The sequence below is a fragment of the Rana temporaria genome, chromosome 2 (assembly GCF_905171775.1).
Source record: "Rana temporaria chromosome 2, aRanTem1.1, whole genome shotgun sequence".
Lineage (NCBI taxonomy): Eukaryota > Metazoa > Chordata > Amphibia > Anura > Ranidae > Rana > Rana temporaria.
The window spans coordinates 398,068,326-398,091,030 of NC_053490.1; the positions used below are offsets into that span (position 1 = coordinate 398,068,326).

General features: G+C 44.2%; 1 protein-coding gene across 1 annotated transcript in view; it reads right to left on the minus strand.

Annotated features, from left to right (window-relative positions):
- ATP6AP2 (ATPase H+ transporting accessory protein 2) overlaps nt 1–22,705 on the minus strand; it is a 41,352-nt gene that overhangs the window by 16,333 nt on the left and 2,314 nt on the right. Inside the window, exons 2-4 of the mRNA XM_040338109.1 lie at nt 4,563–4,690; nt 2,221–2,349; nt 521–616 (exon numbers count right to left, since the gene is read on the minus strand). Coding sequence (XP_040194043.1) covers nt 521–616; nt 2,221–2,349; nt 4,563–4,690 — 353 coding nt within the window. The remainder of the gene's footprint in view (nt 1–520; nt 617–2,220; nt 2,350–4,562; nt 4,691–22,705) is intronic.

Genomic DNA, 22,705 nt, shown 5'->3' on the forward strand with positions numbered 1-22,705 from the left:
AGAATATATAAAGCTTTTTTCCCCTTTTTTATAGCTATACAATGTTTTGCCTCTCAGTTCCATTTTAAACTGAATGGGGTCGTTTTACAAGGTGATTGTTTACAATTGCTATAACCCGTTTCCACACCCAGGCCAATGGAGACATTCCTTTCCTACATGGAAAAAAAATATTTTTTTAGCTAGAAAATTACTCAGAGCCCCCCAAAAACATACATTTTTTGTTTTATTAAATTTGTTTAGGAGAGACCCTAGAAAAAACAAAAATGGCCGGCGTTGCAATTTCTTTTATGTCAAACAGTTTGTTTGTTTTTGCACACAAGGAGCAGATACGGGTCCTGCTGAAGTGTCAAGGACATTCTACGTAAAGTGTACACATTAATACTTAATGACTATTGTTAGTAAAATATGTGGCTAGCTTACACCAACACATGTACACTACTGCTTCTTGTTCCAGATTTTCTCCCATTCCTCATTCTCATTAAGGGTCAGCTGTAGATAAGAATAATTGATCAAAGCTTACCTCTTCTATTGGTGCCAACTGTAAAACGACTGGCATTTCCTCAGAGAATAGAGAATGAATAGAGTTCACAACACCATCAATAGTGAAAGGAACGGCCTTTGAAAAAAAACAAAAAATTAAATAAGAAAAAAAACAAAAAAAAAACATTGTTACTAGACGAGCTCCATAAATTCAATAGGCATGATTATTGCGAATAGAGAGCATGAAAACACCAGTGCTAAACAGTGGCAGAGGATGATAATCCAAACTATTGTGGGGGAGGCAAAAAAAAAAAAAAAACCCACACAACACACTTTTCTTAATAGCTGAGGTCAGGGCTCGACAAATCCCGGTCGCCAGGGTCCTGGCGACTTGGCTCGGAAGGGGGGGCAAAAAAAAAAAAAAAAAAAAAAGTTTTTTTTATGTGAGCTGGCGCCATCTGGTGGTGAGCCGTTGGTATTACAAATTATTACAACCGGATGTGTAAGCTGGCGCCATCTGGTGGTGGCCGTTGGTATTACAAGTTAAGCATTACAAGTTAAACAGCAATTCTAATGTAATTTTTCACTATTTTCACTGCCATCTTCTTCCCTCTAATTAGAACCCCCAAACATTATATATGTTTTTTATCCTAACACCCTAGAGAATAAAATGGCGATACTTTCTGTCACGCTGTATTTGCGCAGCGGTCTTACAAGCGCACCTTTTTGGGAAAAAATTACACTTTTTTTAATTAAAAAATAAGGACAACAGTAAAGTTATCCCCATTTTTTTTTAATATTATGAAAGATAATGTTACGCCGAGTAAATTGATACCCAACATGTCATGCTTCAAAATTATGTCCGCTCATGGAATGGCGACAAACTTTTACCCTTTAAAATCTCCATAGGCATTGTTTAAAAAAATTCTACAGGTTGCATGTTTTGAGTTACAGAGGAGGTCTAGGGCTAGAATTATTGCTCTCGCTCTACCAATCGCGGCGATACCTCACATGTGTGGTTTGAACACCGTTTACATATGCGGGCGCTGCTCACGTAGGAGTTCGCTTCTGCGCGCAAGCTCGTCGGGACGGGGCGCGTTTTCTGGCTCCTAACTTTTTTAGCTGGCTCCTAGATTCCAAGCAAATTTGTCAACCCCTGGCTGAGGTGATCAATCCGCCATTGCTCAAGGAACCACCGACAACCTCTGAAGGAACCGTAGGGTTCCACAGACGCCTGGTAGGGTTCCACAGACGCCTGGTTGAGAAAGGCTGGTATAGAGTGTAGAGCCCCAGTGTATGCAACGTGCAGCAAGCACAGTGTAGAGCAGTGATGGCGAACCATGGCACCCCAGATGTTTTGGAACTACATTTCCCATGATGCTTAATACACTCTGCAGTGTAGTTGAGCATCATGAGAAATGTAATTCCAAAACATCTGGGGTGCCAAGGTTCGCCACCACTAGTGTAGAGTGTCGTGCTACAGAGTATGTTATGCACAGCATGAAGTGGCCCACAGTTTATACCAGTTATTTTCCACCGCTTAAATCACCATCTTTGCATGCCGATTAAATTACCAGCAAATGTATAGTCAAGTACTCCCAGACTGCAGAAGATTAACATTTGCATTAGACAAAAAACACAATTTCACACACAGCTGTATTACAAATATTGTATCCACTTCATTAAAAATAGACCAAATCCACAACAATACTGAACCAAAGTCACCATCAAAAGACTCACATTTTCTACAGGGTATGAAATCTCATTATCCCCTACAGGCAATTTGTCCACACCGGTCACTGAAACTAGGACCGTTGCCCGTGGACGCTGGAAAATGTTGCCAACTCCTAGCCCCGGCCAAGACAGATCCTGCAAGAAACATAAAGAGAAATTCATATAAATAATCAGCAATGATTAAGTGTAGCTGATATGCCATCATCAGCAAATTATTATTTCTAATTTTTACAAAGAATAACTGCATAGTACATCAATACTTTCAGAACAGCAACAGACCAAAGAATATTTGACTACAAAAATAGAGAAAAAAAAAAAACATTACTATACATCTATAGAACATACACCCTGTTTGCTCAAGGAGCCAATGAGAAATAAGGGGATGAACTGGATCTCCTTAAAAGGGGTTGTAAAAGTTGACTCATGAAGGCTTCGCCTCCCTATAATTCTAAGCACATAAAAAAACAGACACAGGAAGAAGGGCTGTGAAACAGGCTGTCATTGGCAGAACCTCCCCCACTAGATACCCACACTATGTTTTTGCACAAAACTAATAAATATTTGTATGATTTAAAACATTTGATATTATGTCCCCCCCCCCCTGTATTCCAAAGGCTTTTGTTCAAACATGTGACCAGAAGTAGAGGACTACAACAGTGTTTCTCAGCTCCAGTCCTCAACAGGTCATGTTTTCAGGATTTCCCCCAGATGAAATGGCTGTAATAATTACTGATCACCTGTGCAAAATAATGGAAGGCCTGAAAAAATGACCTGTTGGGGCGCCTTGAGGACTGGAGTTGAGAAACACTGCACTAGAAACTCCTTCTGCTGGTCTTTTCCTGAAAATGGGCTGGGAAAGACCTGGGTCATGTTACAGCTGTATATCGAAGAATGGGGGTGGAGAGAAGGAAAGGATATAGATCAGTGGTTCTCAACCATTCTAGTGCTGTGACCCCTTGATAAAATTTCCCAACTTGTGGGGACCCCTAACAGTAGAATTTCCGTAGCGTGGGTTGTCAGCACCCAAGGCAAGACAAGTAATTTGCGCCCCTAACCCACGGACATTCAGGGCTCCCTGAGTCCCTTCCACTCAGTATTAAAACCCCTTGTGGTACCTTTTAGGATGTATCACTCTCTATGTTCTTCTTTCTTTCCCTTTTATCTCCATCTTAAGATCTTGTTTTTTTTTCCAAGATCCCTCTCTCTAGCCACCTTTCTTGTTCTTTCTCTCCTTTTCCTCTCCCTTCCATGTATTCTCCAGCTCTGTGGTGTCTTGCAGCAGTGACAACCCCTGGCAAATCATCATCCCCCGAGGGGGTCCCGACTCCGAGGTTGAGAACCACTGATATAGATATACATATACATTTTTGTGTCTATGTATATGTATGTATGTATGTATGTATGTATGTATGTATGTACACACACACCGTACTTATAGGCGTATAACACGCACCCTAACTTAAAGGCTGCTTTCACATTGGGCGGTGGAGCCGCAGTGACGGTATAGCCGTGCTATTTGTAGCGCCGCTATACCGCCGTATTTACCGCGATATTCGGGCTCTAGCTGTGGGCGGTATTACCACGGTTTCCTATTGATTCCAATTGGAAGGCGCGGTATAGGGAGCGGTAAATACACCGCTCCAAAGATGCGGCTAGCAGGACTTTTGGAGCGGTCCTGCTACCGCACCGCTTCAGTGTGAAAGCCTTCGGGCTTTCACATTGAAGCCTGCAGGGCATGATTTTTTCATGCGGTATAGCAGCGCTATTTTTAGCGCTGTACCGCATGAAAAACGCCTCAATGTGAAAGGGGCCTAAGAGGGAAGCTTCAGGAGAAGAAAAAAAAAAAAAAAAAAAAAAAAAAACTTTCCACAACCCCCTCCGTATAACACGCAGGCACAGTTTACCCTCAATTTTCAGGATAAAAAAAAGTGAGCGTTATACGCCAATAAATACAGTATATAAAAAAAAGTGTGTATATACACAAGTTTTTTTTTTAATTCCTTCCGCCCCTTTTTTGTTTAATTAAAAATAACCTGCCATCATTCATATACATAGAGGAAAAAGGATAATGTAAATTAAATTAAACAGTGTGCATTTGGTATCACTAACTGTAGCCCATCATTGGAGTATCTCACACACTACAAAATACCAAACTATCCATATTAATCAATCAATATATTTCACGTTGGTAGCTCTAAAATTTGATGCTACTTATTTAAAAGAACACATCTACTGGGAACATATGGTAAAGCACCAATGGGACACCAGAGGAGTAAATGATATTTGTGTAATTTCCACAGCTGTCAGTTCAATCTTTATATCAACCAGATAAGCTCCTTCATTCTTACCTCCTCCACGGAAAAACCCATTGATAGAGAAACCACATCAGTAATGCGTTCTCCAGGAATAGGCCAGTTTCCGGCTTTGAAAATTTGATTTTGCGGGCTTTTTAACACGCTAAAATCAGCTGCGGCAGCTACGGAAAAAAAAAAAATATATATATTATTTTCAGCTGTACACAAGCCTAAACTTTTCTACACTTTTTGTACAACTCTTCAGAAATCAACACTTCAGGGAGTGTCGCGCCCCCCCCCCCCCCCATTCACAATGGTCCCTCCTTTTGGCCCCTATGGCATCATGTCCTTTAGTAACATGGGAGGTTGGCAAGAGAAACCACCAAGCACAAGCAGGGGACCGGAAGATCGGCGCTGGAAGCATCGGCTTTCAAATACACTTCAAGAAATATTTTTTTCCCCCCTATGGAATGGCTTCTGCTGCTGTTGGAAGCAAGAGAGATCAGCATTTGCTTTCTTTTTTGCAGAGGCAACTTATATTCTGTGTTTCATTCAAAGTGGAGGTCCAGAACCGATCAAGCTAAGCATAAAGTATAACTTTTTTTTTTAGGTTTTGGATAGAGTGGAGAGAGATTAGAACACCTGTGTGCCCCTTCTAAAGGGGATTTGTCCCGTTTACAGTTATTGAAAAAAAAAAAAAAAATATATCCAGAATTTTGGGCCGTCCCCAGAAAAGTAATAGAGACTGGTTCTGGTGACCTGGGAATCCCCAAGATATTATGCCGCAATATCGCGGACCCACCACAAGTTGCTGATCACCGACATTACTACTATAAAATAAATAGGAAGTCCATAAATATATCTCATAGTTTGTAGACGGTTTGTCTATAAACGGTCACATGAACCAATCAATATACGCTTACTGGGATTTTCTTTACCAAAAACATGTACCAGAATACATATTGGCATAAATTTATGAAGACTTTTTTTTTTAATTGGATGTGTTTTATAGCAGAAAGTAAGAAACCTTTACCAAAATGTTCGGTCTTTTTTTGTTTATAGCACACACACACAGAAGTAATTTTATTTGGGTACAATTGCCAGTTAAAGTAACAGGGCCGTGTCAGTAAAAATAACCTGGTCATGAAGGAGGCAAATCTTCTGGAGTCCGAGTGGGTAAGCTTAGTTAGAGCTAACCTTGAATTCTACTTTGAGAGAGTCCCTAAACTCACACACCAAAATCTTATACAAGCTGTTAATATCACTGGAAAAGTCGTTTTTAATCTTTGAAATCTGCAGCCTGGTGATCCTGTCATGCAAGTCTCCATATCAGACACTCCCTGTTATGTGACAACGTTCTTCCTGTCTCCCAACTGTGCTCCAGTATTGTCACCCTGGAGGCTTCCAGTGGTCACTTCACACATTACAAAGGCATGGTCCACTGTTGTCACCTTTAGGAAACCTGCCCTAAGAAAAGCCATGCAGTGTATGTTGGAGTGCATGAGGGCAGACAAAGAGGCAATATGCTGCCTGTCTTTTTTGGGGCCGATATTCTGCTGCGCCATGTACATTAGATGCGGTTGTGATAAAGTCCTATTCACTTAAATGGGGCAAGTTTGTTGGTAGTACCAGCCACCAATATACGATTTTCTGTGACACAACGCCACCAATTTAGACAGACATGTCAGATGGCAATGTAACCTGCTGTTAGGCACTAAAAAAAGGCACTAAAAATGCAATTCAACTGTTTTTACTACCCACTGGTCGTCCATGTAAATGAGACTGTACTGTTTCAGAAACAAAAGGAGGACCTCGTGCTGACAAAAATGGCGAAGCTGAGGCGTTTATGAATGAAAATGGCTAGGCAATAAGAGACAATCTGCCGGTAAAAACTGATATCAGTCTAAAAAACTAAAAACTCAATTCAGATCGTATAGGAAAAGCATATACTACTTTTTGTAGTAAACTGTAGTATACTACCCATGCTATTTAGATAAACCTGCAGTTTAGTTATAAGAATGTGAGAAGTAAAGGGTCAACCTGATGTCCCTAAAGATAACCTCTACTGTCTCTTCTCTGGTAAAAACCTGAGTGATCCCACCACATCAAGTCATGTTTACAGCGTACACTGCCGATCCTACTCCACATCTCACATACTGTTTCTACATAAACACTGGTAATACGTTGGCTGCAAATAAAGAGATTTACGGTCAACAAAACCACCTCGTTCTCAGAAAAAGCCTTTCAAGTCTTCTCTGTAGTAGTGTACTTGTAGCAGTATATAAAAAAAAGGTAAAAGCTGTAATAAGCAGCTTTAATAACATCTATTACTACCTATTTTCTGCAGTATTACCATTTGTATATTGGAATAGTAAATAGCATGTTTACCCTGCTTTACAGTTTTATGGACAATAATAATTTAGCAGTTTTTTTTATGAGATGGGGAGCATAGAGGAATTTTGTCTGAACTTTTTCGCTTTAGCATACAGAAAAGCTTTTGGAAAATGGACACCGTTCCTGTGTGTGCGAACCTAGTAAAAAAAACGAAGCGCAATGTAGTGCAGCAATAGGCAGTTTATTAAAATGCTATAACAACTCGCAAAGTAAATATCTAGTTAAATACATGTTTCGTCCAGCCGATCATAGCAAACCACGGCCGCTGGAGGTGTTTAGAGGGCTGGAGGAAATGTCCAGCGGTCTGCCTGCAAGCAGACATCACGTCAGCCTTATACCTCCAGGTAGGGTTGCCACCTCATCCCTTTAAAAAGGAACACATCTGAATTACACAGATTCTGAGGCTAATTTAATGCAGATAAGGCACCAAGTGAGTTTAATTACCACCTTAATCAGCCACAGAACCTGTGTAATTCAGATGTGTTCCTTTTTAAAGGGATGAGGTGGCAACCCTACCTCCAGGAGTCCCGGAACTTCTCCAGCCCTGTGAGCACCTCCAGCGACCATGGTTTGCCATCATCGGTAGAACAGGGACACTGCAGATAGGGATTTGACTAGATATTTACTTTGTGAGTTATCACATTTTAACGTTCAACAAAAATTTGATAGCATTTTATGGAGCAAAAAGTTACAAAACAGGCAAGCCAATGTACCTATCAGCAAAATCACATAGGGGGGTTATTTACTAAAGGCAAATCCACTTTGCACTACAAGTGCAATTGAAATTGCACCGAAAGTGCACTTGGAAGTGCAGTCGCTGTAAATCTGAGGGGTAGATCTGAAAAAAGGGGAAGCTCTGCTGATTTTATCATTCAATCATGTGCAAGCTAAAATGCTGTTTTTTTTATTGTCCTTGCATGTCCCCTCGGATCTACAGCGACTGCACTCTGCATTTGTAGTGCAAAGTGGATTTGCCTTTCTTAAATAAGCCCCATAGTATCAAACAATTAGCGCCAGATTTAACAAGTCATAGAGGATCATAAACTCCAAGAAGCCACAGGCTGTTATGAGGTATATCTGATACTAGCAGGAGAGATCCACTGTTTTCACATAGGACAGGTATGTTGAACAACATTGCCCTAAAGAAGAAAAGAATAAATCAGCTACATAGGAGAAGAGAAAAGGGGAGGAAGAATTAGGAGGAAAAAGAGCAGCAAGAAAAAGCAATACAAAGACCTACAACTTTTGGTGGGCTGTGATGCAATCTATTCAACCAAGTACAGGTGACCAAGGGTATCTTAACATAACTTGCCCAGTACTCTGTTTGCTCAGTTTCTGTTTATACTAGCCACTTTTTCATGCAACACTTTCCAGGATATCTCATGCCTAGTACACACGACCGGGATTCCTGACGGGAAAAAGGTCAGTCGGAAATCTCGAGGGCAAAACCGAAAAACCTGCTCTCTACTTTTCCCCTGTACAGATGACCGGTTTTTCCGTCTGGAAAACTCCAATCAGAGCTTTTCCTCCGGAAACCCGACCGTCTTTATGCTCCATCTGAGTTTTTCCTCCCACAGAAAAATGGCCATTTTCTGCTACACGCGGCCAGGCTTTCTGACTGGAATAAGTCAGCCTTTTTTTTTTGTCCAGTGGGTTTGGCAGTTTTGCCGTCGGAAAAACCTGTGAGGGAGCATACACATGACCAGGATTCCCGGCCAAAATATCTTTCTCGCAGTTTTCCCGTCGGAAAACCCGGTCGCGTGTACAGGGCCATATGCTACATGCGACGGATAGACAAAGAGGGAGATTTCCAAGCACCAGCAATGTGATCTTAGCCACCAGTAGCATAAAACAAAACTAAACGTCTCGTATTTAATGCGGCATATTGTACCTTATTCCAATAACCCCTAATCCTGGGGCATTCCCACCATATATGGAGCATACCTCGTAGAGAGCACCCTCTACAGCAGTCTGCTGATGATGATGGGTATATCTTAGCTAGGCGAGTCGGAACCAGATACCACCTTGTCAAAAATAGAACGCTCGCCTCTATTAAAAAGAAATTCAATATACCCTTATAAGCAACCTGAAGCCTGGAATACCAGGACTCAGATTTCAAGTCGGTGTTGAGGTCCCTCTCCCATGCCAACATGTATGGGTGTTTCAGTGGTGAGGCCAGTAGTGAAGCACAAGTCATGGAAATGCCACCTCTGGTGCCCTGGTCTTGTACACCATTGATGAGGGGAGGGTCCGAGGGGGAACGAGGTCCCAACAGGAAATGCGTAATTTGGAGAAAACTGAACTGTCCAGTTATCACATTTTTAATAAACAGCCTATTGCTGCACTACATGGCGCTTTACTTTCTTGACTGGGTTCACACACAGGAGCAGTGGGGGAAATTGCATGCAATTCAGACAGGAATTGCACTGCATTCCTGTTAAGATCGCATATGTTTTTTTGCATTTTGAATTTTCATTTTGTATGGGTGCAAATCGCACCGCAATGTATCAATACTCGTATCGGCGAGTACTTGATTGAAAATATAGTTACTTGTCTAAAAAAATAAAAAGTCTCAAGGACATTAACAGACAAGTATTAAAATACAGTTCAGCAAGAATATAGTGAGGTCAATAAGAATAAAAGGTTAATCAAGAGATACAAATGAGGTCGGTTGTTGACACCAACAACAGGGCACCATTTCTCCAACTGACTCCAATAATGCGGCACTATTCCTCCCTATGATGCAGCACTATTTCTCCCTCCAATACCAAAATGTGACGATGTTTACTCCCACTGATGCCAGGAAAAGGCCTAGTTAGACTTACCGGTAACGGTATTTCTAAGAGCCTTTCAGGACAACCTTGGAGAGAGCGCAGCTCCGCCCACTTTTTAGGAAACACACATGATCCTTTAAGATCCCTCCTCTTCCACCATGGCCTCAGTTATTGTGGTCTCCGACAACTGGAAAACAAAGCACAGAAGAACCACAACAAACCATGATAGACATTTAAAACATACTCTTATTCAAATACCTAGGGAGGGAAAATAGCGGTTGTCCTGAAAGGCTCTTAGAAATACCGTCACCGGTAAGTCTAACTAGGCCTTTCTCTTATCGCCTTTCAGGACAACCTTGGAGAGGATAACCGAGTAACTTACCCTAGGGTGGGACCACTGCTTGCAGTACCTTCCTGCCGAAGGCTTGCTCCGCAGCGGACAGTAAGTCTAGCCTGTAGTGCCGTAGAAAGGTCGAATAGCTGGACCATGTAGCCGCCTTGCAGATTTGGTCAGGCGTAGCACCGGCTCTTTCGGCCCAAGAAACTGCCGTAGATCTTGTTGAATGGGCCGTGATTCCCGTAGGAGGCACCTCTCCTCTGGCTTGATAACTCTCTACAATGGCTTGTTTAAGCCATCTTCCCAACGTGCTTTTAGAAGCCTTCTCGTGACCCTGAGAATATTACGAACAAGGCGTTTGACTTCCTGAACTCTTTGGTGACAGAGAGGTATTGAAGTACACATCTTCTTACGTCGAGAGTATGAAAGGTTTGTTCCCCTGCATTAGAGGGAGCTGAACAAAAGGTAGGAAGGATTATTTCCTGAGACCTGTGAAAGGTTGATGAGACCTTAGGAAGAAAGGCTGGATCTGTTCGAAGAATTATCCTGTCCGGAAAAATTCTTAAATAAGGTTCTGTGACTGCCAAAGCTTGGATTTCGCTGACCCTTCTTGCAGTCATGATGGCCACCAAAAAAATTGTTTTTAATACTAAATTTTTCAAAGAAATATTCCCTATGGGTTCAAACGGAGTCCCCGTGAGACCCTGCAACACAATTGATAAATCCCAACTGGGAAAGTTTTTAAAGGCTATTGGCCTACTTCGACCCAGTGCCTTAAAAAATCTTGAAATTAAATGTTCCTTAGATAGAGTTCTTTCCAAATAAACTGAAAGAGCTGCTACTTGCGTCCTTAGGGTGCTAATTGCTAACCCTTTCTCCATTCCTGCATGAAGAAATTCCATGACAGAAATGACGCTATGAATCTGGAAATTTTTGGACGTACACCAGGAATTAAATTTTCTCCAGACCTAGAGGTAAATTGCTCTGGTTACACTTTTCCTGCTGTCTAGCAGAGTTTTTATCACTTTATCCGAGAGTCCCTTTGATCTTAAAAGGTCTTCTTCAGAAACCAGGCCGTCAACTGTAGACGTTCCACCTCCGGATGATTCACCTGACCCTGAGACAGAAGGTCTTTCCTGAGTGGTAGTTTCCACGGTGGTTTTGTGGCTAAATTCTGAAGTGATGCAAACCACGGTCTTTTTGGCCAGTAGGGAGTGATTAGGATCAGACTGGCTTTTTCTTCCCTGAACTTTCTTAAGACTAGTGGTATTAGTGTGAAGGGGGGGAAGGCGTAGCACAGCTGGTAGTGCCACTGCTGAGCTAGAGTGTCTATGGCTACTGCCTGGTCCTCTCTGTGAAGGGAGAAGAATTTTCGCACCTTCGCATTCTGCTGGTTGGCGAACAGGTCTATCTGTGGCTGACCCCATTCCTGAGTGATTGACATGAAAACTTCCATGTTTAAGCTCCATTCTGTCTCCACTATGCACCACCTGCTCAGTAGGTCTGCTAACAAGTTTTGAGACCCTTTTAGGTGTATTGCTGACAGGGACGCTACATTTAGCTCTGCCCAAGATAGCAGATGGTTGGCCAACTGCATCAGACTTCTGCTTCTGGTTCCCCCCTGCTTGAGGACGTAAGCCACTGCTGTGGTATTGTCCGACAGGACCTGCACGTGGTGACCCTTCACCGTTTGATAAAAAGCCTGAAGCCCCAGGAATATAGCTTTTAATTCCCTCCAATTTGAGGACCTTCTGGCTTCTGGTTTGGACCAGGTGCCCTGAGCAGTTTGTCCCTCTAGATGGGCTCCCCACCCCCAGGCACTTGCGTCTGTTGTGAGGTGCTTCTCTACCGGAAAGACCCAGGGAAGACCCCTGGTCAGATTGACAGGATTTCTCCACCACCAGAGTGCTCTTTTGACGTTTGATGTTAATCTGATACGTTTCTCTAGAGACTCCTGGTGTGACCAGGTTTGAAGAATGCTCCTCTGGAGAGGACGAGAGTGAAACCTCGCCCATGGAACTGCCGGGATTGAGGCTGTGAGTAGTCCCAGGACTGCCATTGCTGTCCTGACTGACATCCCCAAGTTTGTCTGGGCCTGAGCTACAGAAACCAACACTTTATCTTTTCTTGGGGTAAAAAGACTTTCTGAAGGATAGAATTTATGGTATATCCCAGAAACCTTGTCTCTTCAGAAGGTACCAAATTTGATTTCTCCCGGTTTAGTAACCACCCTAGACCTCTGAGATGGACCTGCGACACCTGGAGATTCGTCGCAACTTGATCCCGGGAGTCCGCGAAAAACAGCAGGTCGTCCAGATACGGGACGACCGAAATCCCTTTCAGCTTCAGCGGTTCCAAGGCTTCCGCCATGATCTTCGTGAACATCCTGGGGGAGGATGAAAGGCCGAAGGGGAGAGCCCTGAATTGAAGGTGCCATACCCTGGACCCCAGGTTCACCGCCAGCCTGAGATATTGCTGGGATGCTTGGGCAATCGGGGACGTGTAAATAAGCATCCCTGAGGTCCAGGGATGCCATGAAACAACCGGGGGTCAGTAATTTTGCTATGGAGTAGATGGTATCCATACGGAAATGTTTGTATCTGATCGACTTGTTTAACACCTTTAAGTTTAGGATCAGGCGAAATTTGCCCAAGGGCTTCCTTACTAAAAAAATGTGGGAATAGAAGCCCTGGCCTTCTTGATGTTTTGGGACTTGGATTACAACCCCCTGACTCATCAGATCCTGAAGCAGGATCGTCATTGCAGAAGCTTTCTCTTTGTCCCGGGGAAGGGCTGTGATATAGAACCTTCTCGGGGGACACTCTGAAAATTCCAGACTGTACCCCTCCGTGATGATTCTTTCCACAAAGGGGCTGATGGGCATCTGTTTCCACTGTGGGAGAAAGGCAGACAATCTTCCTCCCACCGGAAGCAGATCGTCATTTATTTTTGGTAGTCTGTTCTGAGGGGCTTTTGAAAAGGATACCCCCTCTACCTCTACCTCTTTGGGACCCCCAACGTTTCTTATTTTCTTCCTTATTCTTATGGGATTGTTGAAAAGGACGAAAATTATTTTTGGGGTTTTGACCCTTCTTAAGGGGAAAAGCCTTTTTCTTATCGGCCGTTCTGTCAAGAACCTTTTCTAGATCCTGACCGAACAACAGATCCCCTGAAAAGGGTAGACCACAAAGTTTTACTTTAGAGGGTGTATCACCCGACCAGGTCTTTAACCATACTGCTCGCCTGACTGAGTTCACCAAGGCTGCAGACCTTGCGGCCATTTTAATGGACTCAGCAGATGCATCTGCCATATATTTGATGGCTTTCAAAATTAACAGAAAGGATTCTAGCAGATCCTTTCTTGGGGTGCCTGCCTCTACATGAATCTGCAGCTTTTCAACCCAGCACTCCAAATTGCGGGCAACAACTGTGGCGGCTATGGCTGGCTTCAGGCTGGTTGAAGCGGAATCCCAGGCCTTCTTTAGGAGGGAATCAGCTCTTTTATCCATCGGATCTTTCAAAACCCCCATGTCCTCAAACACCAGATATCTATGATGCGAAACTTGCGAAAAAGCGGCGTCTACTTTAGGTCTTTTGTTCCATAACTCGGAATCACTGTCTTCAAAAGGAAACCTTCTTTTAAGGGTCTTGGAAAAAAAAGGAGCCCGTTCAGGGTCTTTCCATTCCTTTTTGATTGTGTCCGAGAGGACTTTGTGGACCAGGAAAACCTGGTGTTTGGTCTCATCCAATCCTTGATACATTTTATCATGTATGGATAGCTGGACTTTTTCTTCCTGGATATTCAGGGTAGTGTAAATTGCCTTAAGTAACTCCTGAACCTCTTCTAAGGACAATTTAAAATTAGAAGTTTTGCTACTATCATCTTCCTCTTGTTCCTCCTCATCTGAATCCCTGAGGGAGGGGAGAGTACTAGTTCCTTCATCTGCCGAATCCCCATCTGTTTGCCTAGACAACGGGATTTTCGGGCTAGGTGGTGGCTGCAGAGGCTCCCCCTGATTTGCGGAGCCTTGTGCAATCAGATCCTTGACCGAACCTAAAGAGCTTGCCAGTTCCTGAACTGAAGAGAATAGGTCTTTATATTGTTGTGAAGTTTCCTCTTCCACCAAATTTTTAATGCAGGATCTGCACATAGGTTTTTGCCAGGAATCCCTTAAAGGATTCTTGCAAGATGGGCATTTCCTTGGTGCATCCAAGTGTTTGGTTTTGCCTGCAGATTTTTCCTGCAACGAGATGACAAACCAAATTACCAACCCATTTTATTTATTTTTTAAACACCCAGTGCTGCCACCACCAGAAACAAACAAAGGGGAAAGTAAGTGCCACTACCCCTTACGGCTATACAGACCAAGAACATTAAAACTTGGTCTGGTAACCACAGGCTCCCTCAGGGAGGATCACAATAAAACATAAGGTAAGAATAAAAGGCACCATTGTACCCCTCTTACCTGGGCCTGACCGGTGCCTGCAGCGCCTGTATCCGCTGGTGCTGTCTGTCTCTCCTCCATCATAGAGCGCAGCGCATAGTAGCTGAAAAGCCCCGTTTTTTTAATTTTCCCGGCGTCCCGCGTCATCATCGGGGGCCGGAAACGGAAGCGCCGGTCACCTGACCCGCCCCACAGACGCTGCGTTCCAGGCGTCGAGAACCACTGCGCCACGCCCCCCCAGGAAGCAGCGTCACCGTGCGCGACGCATTCGCCGGCCTGGAACCGGAGCTGGAATGCGGAACACCGCCGACCTGCAGCGGTTACCGCTCGGCCACCAGGCCCTACCGCAGCACCCGGGCACACGCCGCCACCTCCTGGGAAGCCGAATGCTCCACTGAGCCGGAGCGTCTGGGGACTCCTGAACGCCCCCTCCCCATGGAGGGGGGCCGGGATGGTCACTGCAATAACAAAAAAAGGTAAACCAACAACCCCTCCGCCTTGGAGAGAGCGCAGCTCCCTGGTTCCCTATGATGCTTCCACCATGGCGGAGGAAACACAATAACTGAGGCCATGGTGGAAGAGGAGGGATCTTAAAGGATCATGTGTGTTTCCTAAAAAGTGGGCGGAGCTGCGCTCTCTCCAAGGTTGTCCTGAAAGGCGATAAGAGAAATATCCACTTTCGCTGGCCAAAGTCCAGCCCTCTAAAGTCTGAAGGACAATAAACTGACCCTTTTAGAAAGTTTGGAGACCCCTGTTATAGACCCTTAAAGGAGTACTCCAAGCTAAAACTTTTAACCCCCGCTGTGCCCGGGCTGTAAAACTATACAAAATAAACTTTCACTTACCTGCCTACGATCCCCCGTTGTTCCGATATCGCCGTCCCGTTCTCCGGTCCCGGTCTGTTCCACTTCCTGTGGGTCGGTGACTCACAGTGCGCTCAGCCTATCAGCGGCCGCAGCAATGTCCCGTCGCGGCCGCTGATAGGCTGAGCGCACTGTGAGTCACCGACCCGCAGGAAGTGAAACAGAACGGGACGGCGATATCGGAACAACGGGGGATCGTAGGCAGGTAAGTGAAAGTTTATTTTGTATAGTTTTACAGCCCGGGCACAGCAGGGGTTAAAAGTTTTAGCTTAGAGAACTCCTTTAAGGATTGCAATATTTGTGCATTATCTAAAGGATGTGCATAGTACTGTAAATAATCAAAAAACACAAATAAGTACCGTATTTTTATCGGCGTATAACACGCACCCTAACTTTAAGAGGGAAGTTTCAGGAAAAAAACTTTCCATAGCCCCCTGCGTATAACACGCAGGCACAGTTTACCCTCTATTTTCAGGGTAAAAAAGTGAGAGTGTTATACGCCAATAAATACAGTATATCAAAATATACACAATACATAAAATATTCTGTCCTAGAGACACAAAAAAAAAAAAAAAAAAAACCCACACATACCTTGCCAGGCCCACGCTGTAGATGCACTCCAAGAAGCACCTGGACTATGAGGGGACCCTCAAGGATGCCACAAAAACTGTAAAGTCCTTAGGAAGTGGAGCATCTCGTGAAATGCACAGACCAATGTATCAACCTCATTTGTATCTTGTTTGAACTTTATTCTTATTGCGCTCCCTATAGTCTTGCAGTACTGTATTTGAATACTTGTTGTCTGTTAACCACTTCAGCCCCAGACCATTTGGCTGCCCAAAGACCAGAGCACTTTTTGCTATTCGGGACGGCGTCGCTTTAACGGACAATTGCGCGACAGTGGCTCCCAAACAAAATTTACGTCTTTCCCCCCACAAATAGAGCATTATTTTGGTGGTATTTGATCACCGCTGCATTTTTTATTTTTTGCGCTATAAACAAAAATAGAGCGACAATAAAAAAAATAAAGCAATATTTTTTACTTTTCGCAATAAGCATTTATTGAAGTTATAGCATCTACAAAATGGGGAATAGTTCTATGGCATTTTTATTATTTTTGTTTTTTACTAGTAATGGCTGCGATCAGCGATTTTTATTGTGACTGCGACATAATGGCAGACACTTGATGCTATTTTGGGACCATTCACATTTATACAGCAATCAGTGCTATAAAAATGCACCAATTACTGTGTAAATGTGACTGGCAGTGAAGGGGTTAACCACTAGGAGGCTAGGAAGGGGTTAAGTGTGTCCTAGAGAGTGATTCTGTTAGGGGGCGTGGCTTACTGTGACACGTCACTGATTGCTGCTCCCGATGAGGGAGCAGACGGTCAGTGTCCTGTCACAAGGCAGAACAGGGAGATGCTTCTTTACACAGGCATCCCCTGTTCTGCAGATCCGTGACACAATCGCGGGACACCAACGGACATTGAGTCTGTGGGTCCTGCGGGCACGATCACAGAGCTTGTGGCAGGGGTGCGCACACGCCGGCAAATTTAAAGTGACGTATATTTACGCCGATTTGCCCGTCCATGCCATTGTGCCAACGTAAAAGTGCGTGACCCGGTCTTTAAATGGTTACTGTCATTGAGACATTTAATATGGAACTTAATATAATAGTACAGGGCTCGACAAATCCCAGGTGCCAAGTAGCCATGGCGACCAGAAACCGCCCCAGCACCTCTGCTTCCACCATCCCACTCACTGTTGGCACGAGCAACTCCAATCACCCGATGCCCCAGAATGCAGTATACAGTCCCTGACAAAAGTCTTGTCGCTTGTGTACAAATTGACTTGAAGTGCCGCTAAAATATATTTCTAATCAAGATTTTGTTACAAGAAATGGGTCATTTTAATCCCAACAGCTTTTGTAATAATGTTTCAGTGCAAAACGAAACTGACAAAAGGTATTCTAATATTCACAGCTTGGTAAAGCCCATTTTTGCCAAGACATAAGTTTTGTCGCCTTCCTATATGAGCTTCACCTGTGACTAATAATGGATCAATTAGGTCTCAGGTGTGTATAAAAAGAACACCAGTACACTAGACCTTCTCAACTGCAACTAGACCTCTGCAAACATGCCTAAGATTCACCCGGAGACTAAAGTGTTGATTATCAAGAGGCTGAAGACCAGATCCACTGCTGATATGGCAGACACCTTCAATGTGTCTCAGCGTCAAGTTCAGAGAATAAAAAAAATAAAAAATAAAATAATAAAAAATAAAAATAAAGATTTGAAGAGACTGGAGACGTTTTGGACAAAGCCAGGCCGACCCCGCAAGACAACTGCTCGAGAGGACCGTTTGTTGGCTCGAAAATCCAAGGCCAGCCCATTTTCCACTGCAGCAGAGCTCCACGAGACCTGGTCACCTGAAGTCCCTGTGTCAACCAGAACAGTTTGTCGGAATCAGTCTCGAAATGGCCTCCATGGTCGAATCAGCGCGCATAAGCCAGCATTAAACAAAAGACAATTGAAAAACCGTGTGGCATTTGCCAAGGGCTACAGCCTGCTAAAAGGATGGACTCTGGAAAAGTGGCAGAAGGTGGATTTTTCAGATGAATCTTCTGTTAAATTACACCACAGTCGCCACAAATATTGCAGGAGACCTACTGGAACCATCATGGAGCTGAGATTTACCCAGAAAACAGTGAAGTTTGGTGGAGGCAAAATCATGGTCTGGGGTTACATTCAGTATGGGGGGTGTGTGAGGGATCTGCAGGGTGGAAGGCAACATCAATAGTCTAAAATACCAAGAAATCTTAGCTACCCCTTATATTCCCAACCATAAAAAAGGCCAAATTTTGCAGCAGGATGGTGCTCCATCCCATACTTCCATCTCCACATCAAAGTTCCTTAAGGCAAAGAAGATCAAGATGCTCCAGGATTGGCCAGCCCAGTCACCAGACATGAACATCATTGAGCATATGTGGTGTAGGATGAAAGAGGAAGCATGGAAGACGAAACCAAAGAATATTGATGAACTCTGGGAGGCATACAAGACTGTTTTCTTTGCTATTCCTGATGACTTCATCAATAAATTGTATGGATCCTTGCCAAACGGCATGGATGCTGTCCTTCAAGCTCATGGAAGTCATACAAGATATTAAATTTGGATCTCACAGCACCACTACTTAATTTGCTGACATATTTTTGGATTTTCGGTAAAGTTGTTCAATTTCTGTATAGGCGACAAAACTTTTGTCTTGCCAAAATTTGACCCTTCTGTCTTGATTAAATGATAAATCTTTTTTCAGTGAAACCAATTTATTTCAGTGCATTAAACATCATTGGGGAGGGCTGTAGCTTTTCATATGAGCCATTTCCAACACCAATTGATTAATTGAAAGTCAGGTTAATAGCAGGAGTTTCTACAAAATAGAGAAGCGACAAGACTTGTCAGGGACTGTACATGCAGCAACTTAAAGTGGAAGTTCACCTAAAAATAAACTTTTAACATTGCATTTATGAGATTAATGACGACAATTAGAATCGGCTGTTTTTTTTGAAAAAAAAATACGTTCGTACATACCGTTTCCTATATGTGTTCTCCCCGCCGCTTCCGGGTATGATGGTCGGGGCTGGGCGTTCCTAATTGATTGACAGGCATCCAACCGACGCATACAGCGCGTCACGAGATGCCGAAAGAAGCCGAACGTTGGTGCGGCTCTATACGGCGCCTGCGCACCGACGTTCGGCATCTCGTAACGCCATGTATGCGTCGGTCGGATGCCTGTCAGATAGGAACGCCCAGCCCCGACCATCATACCCGGAAGCGGCGGTGAGAACACATATAGGAAACGGTATGTACGAACGTATTTAAAAAAAAAAAAAAAAAAAAAAAAAAAAAACCACAGCCGATTCTAATTGTCATTATTCTCATAAATGCAATGTTAAAAGTTTATTTTTAGGTGAACTTCCACTTTAAGTTGGACGCTTTTTGAAGTTCCTTCACTCGTCACTTGGTTCAAACCAGGCTGTCATCAGCGCTTCAGCCGTCCGTCTGCCCACTTTCAGATCGGCACCAGGGAAGTTCACACCCTTTGCCTCCAAACCAGCGATGAGCCGCCAGTTCAGGAACTGTAAATAGAGTGCTTCTATACATACCTAGTGCAGCCGGCCTGCTCAGAGAGCTCCACAAGGGACAGCGTCTCCTCTAAGTTAGCTGCCGACTCTGAAGACAGCCAAGACCTCTTACCCAACAATCCGCTCCCTACTGGCCTCTCCCCAGATGCATTTACCCTTTCCCAGCTCTGTAAAGTGGTGCTGGAGGAGCTGGCCAAGGCATCAAACACCATTACTGACAATTTCTGGCGGGAACTCAGAGTTTGGACACTGCGCTTCTTTGCTAGAGGTCCACATGAGCAAGACCTGGAAAATAGGACCTGCAGAAGCAACCTGCACATCCGGGGCCTCCCAGAGACAGTAGTTCCAAGAATTAGCACCTGTTCTTCCCCTCAAATGCCTGAAGAAGGATAGGGTTCATAGAACCCTGGGACCAAAGCAGGACTCATGCTACAAACGGCCAGGCTCTCATCATCCCTTCAATTCCAGGGCCATAAAAATAGCCTCTATGCTGACCTCTCACAAGTTACCCTGCAGCAATGCAGCCCTATTTGATGGCGCTACAGTCAGCTGACAAAAAAAAACAACACAACACTCCAGCTCTGCTGCTTACACGCAGCAGAGCCAAAGTTTCTCTCTTCCTCTCCACAAACTGGCACCCCCATGCACCTCTGGGGCTCCTAGATTCAAAGGTAAATTTGTCAAGCCCTGAAATAGCATATGTATTTTAATGGTTTGTTTGTTTTTTTTCTAAATTAAAGTCACATTATTTTTTGGTTAAATATTTAGTGTCAGATTTTGGCATAATGCCTCCTATAGTATAATTCTAATATACTATTTATGCCAAACTCCCACCGATATCAGTGGCATTGCTGCCTTGTTGAATGAGCGTTGCGTCACTCCCTTACCGATGAGAAAGACCCTGAAGCTTTTCCATCTGTAAGCAACACTTCCCTCATCTGGCTGCCGAGGGAGTGATGCTGTGGAAACAAGCAAGTTTTTCTTGCCCTACATAGTAATCCCATTGCCAGCAACTAGATCGCTAGTGTGCCATAGCCTTTCGTTTACCATAATAACAATGTGACGAGTAGCACTATAAAGGAAAAAGAATGGTCTGTATTTCTGGATGTTGCTCACCCATACATAGCAAAAATAAAAATCTACAACAATAGCACTTTATATCCAAGTAGAAGTCCACTAATAATACCTTGTGATACAGTATTCATTAGTTCCAGGACATGAGCGACTGTCTTCCTCATATTCTCAGAATCAGTATACAAGACAAGGGGGGGGGGGGGGGGGGGGGGGGGGGGGGGGGGAGCTACAGCAAGAGTCTACATTTATTGCTAAATTCTTCCCCGTTTTAGGGAAAAGGGAACTTGAACATCAGACGACAAATGACTAAGCAATGCTCCCAAACATGCAAAAAGTATAACAGACCACAAATTAATGAATTTACGGATATATATACATGGTTTATTAATGAATACCTTGCTGAACTGACTTGTGATGTTGCATGACAAGTCAAAAGCCATGTATTTCAGGAGCCTCCGTTCCAATTACTGCAACTGAAGTTGCAGAGACTCAAAAAAAATGGTTCCTACACTACTTTGATGTGACTTGCTTGCGACTTGGGTGCCACAGGAGTGTAAAAGTTGCATGAAAGTCACACTCCAAAGTGGTACTGAAAATCGAACTAGTGAGAACGAAGCTGAATACTGAAAGGTCTTCAATGTAGAATTAGCGGGCTGAGGGAGGTCATGAGACCACAGTCATTGTCCAGATGGGTTTTCAAACAGAGCCATTGATTGGCTGGCTTGATGTATCAACCAATCAAGGGCATTGGTGGCTCAGCTTTCAAGGACTTCCTGAATTATCACAGGATCCCTCACTTTACCAGCTACCACCGTGCAGACATTAGCAAAGCTCAGAGCCCTCATTTTAGTGTAATTCAGGTCAGCAGGTGGGGGTTGGTATAAAAAAAAAAAAAAAAAAACAAACAAACACACAAGGTCATTATTGGGTTCACTTTAAAGCAGTGGTTCTCAACCTTTCTAATGCCGTGACCCCTTGATAAAATTTCTCAAGTTGTGGGGACCCCTAACAGTAAAATTATTGTTGTAGCGTGGGTTGTCAGCACCCAAGGCAAGACAAGTAATTTGTGCCCCTAACCCACGGACATTTAGTCCTTCCTGAGTCCCCTCCACTCGTACAGAATTTAAAACCCCTTATGGTACATTTTGTTCTCCTTTCTTTCCCTTTTATCTCTCTCTATGACAAATTTCTTGTCCCCCCATCCCTCTCTCTAGCCATCTTTCTCTTATTCTTTCTCTCCACTTTTTTTTGTTCCTACCCCTTTTCCTCTCCCTTCCATGTATTCTCTATTTTTATTCCTTCTCTTACTCCTTGGTGGGGGGGGGGGGGGATAGGATGAGTAGCAGTCCTGGTGGGGAGTCCTGATGAGTGGCAGTCCTGGTGGGGAGTCCTGATGAGTGGCAGTCCTGGTGGGGAGTCCTGATGAGTGGCAGTCCTGGTGGGGAGTCCTGATGAGTGGCAGTCCTGGTGGGGAGTCCTGATGAGTGGCAGTCCTGGTGGGGAGTCCTGATGAGTGGCAGTCCTGGTGGGGAGTCCTGATGAGTGGCAGTCCTGGTGGGGAGTCCTGATGAGTGGCAGTCCTGGTGGGGAGTCCTGATGAGTGGCAGTCCTGGTGGGGAGTCCTGATCAGCCAACTTAGGTACTCCTGATCAAGGTCATCTGCTGATCTGAGAACTGTAGTGGGGACTTTTAATGGCAACTCTAATCGCAGGTAGTGTTACTCACTGTGTCTCTGACTGTTTGGAATCTCGTAGCAGTGACACCTATGCCAAAATCAGGAGATAGGATCTCCTCTAGCCCCTCTGACTTCACATTCCTCACCAGTCAACTGACCTCTAGTCTCTGTCCCCCAGCCATGCCGTGAACTGAATGGGCGGCTGCCGCCTCCAGGAACAGCCAACTGGGTGGCCACAGGCTCCAGGGACAACCCTGCTGAGTGGCCACAAAAAAAAAGGCTGGGAGAGCAGCGTGGGCTTCAGGAACAGCCCAGGATTTGGGGACCTCTGGCAAATCATCATTTGACCCCCGAGGGGGTCCCGACCCCCCGGTTGAGAACCACTGCTTTAAAGGATAAGTTTACATTTGGGAAGATATTTATAGTCCGTTGTCCCTATGCTTCAGAAAAAGTCCAGTGTCGGCCATCTTATCTTTCTCCCATCCCTTTC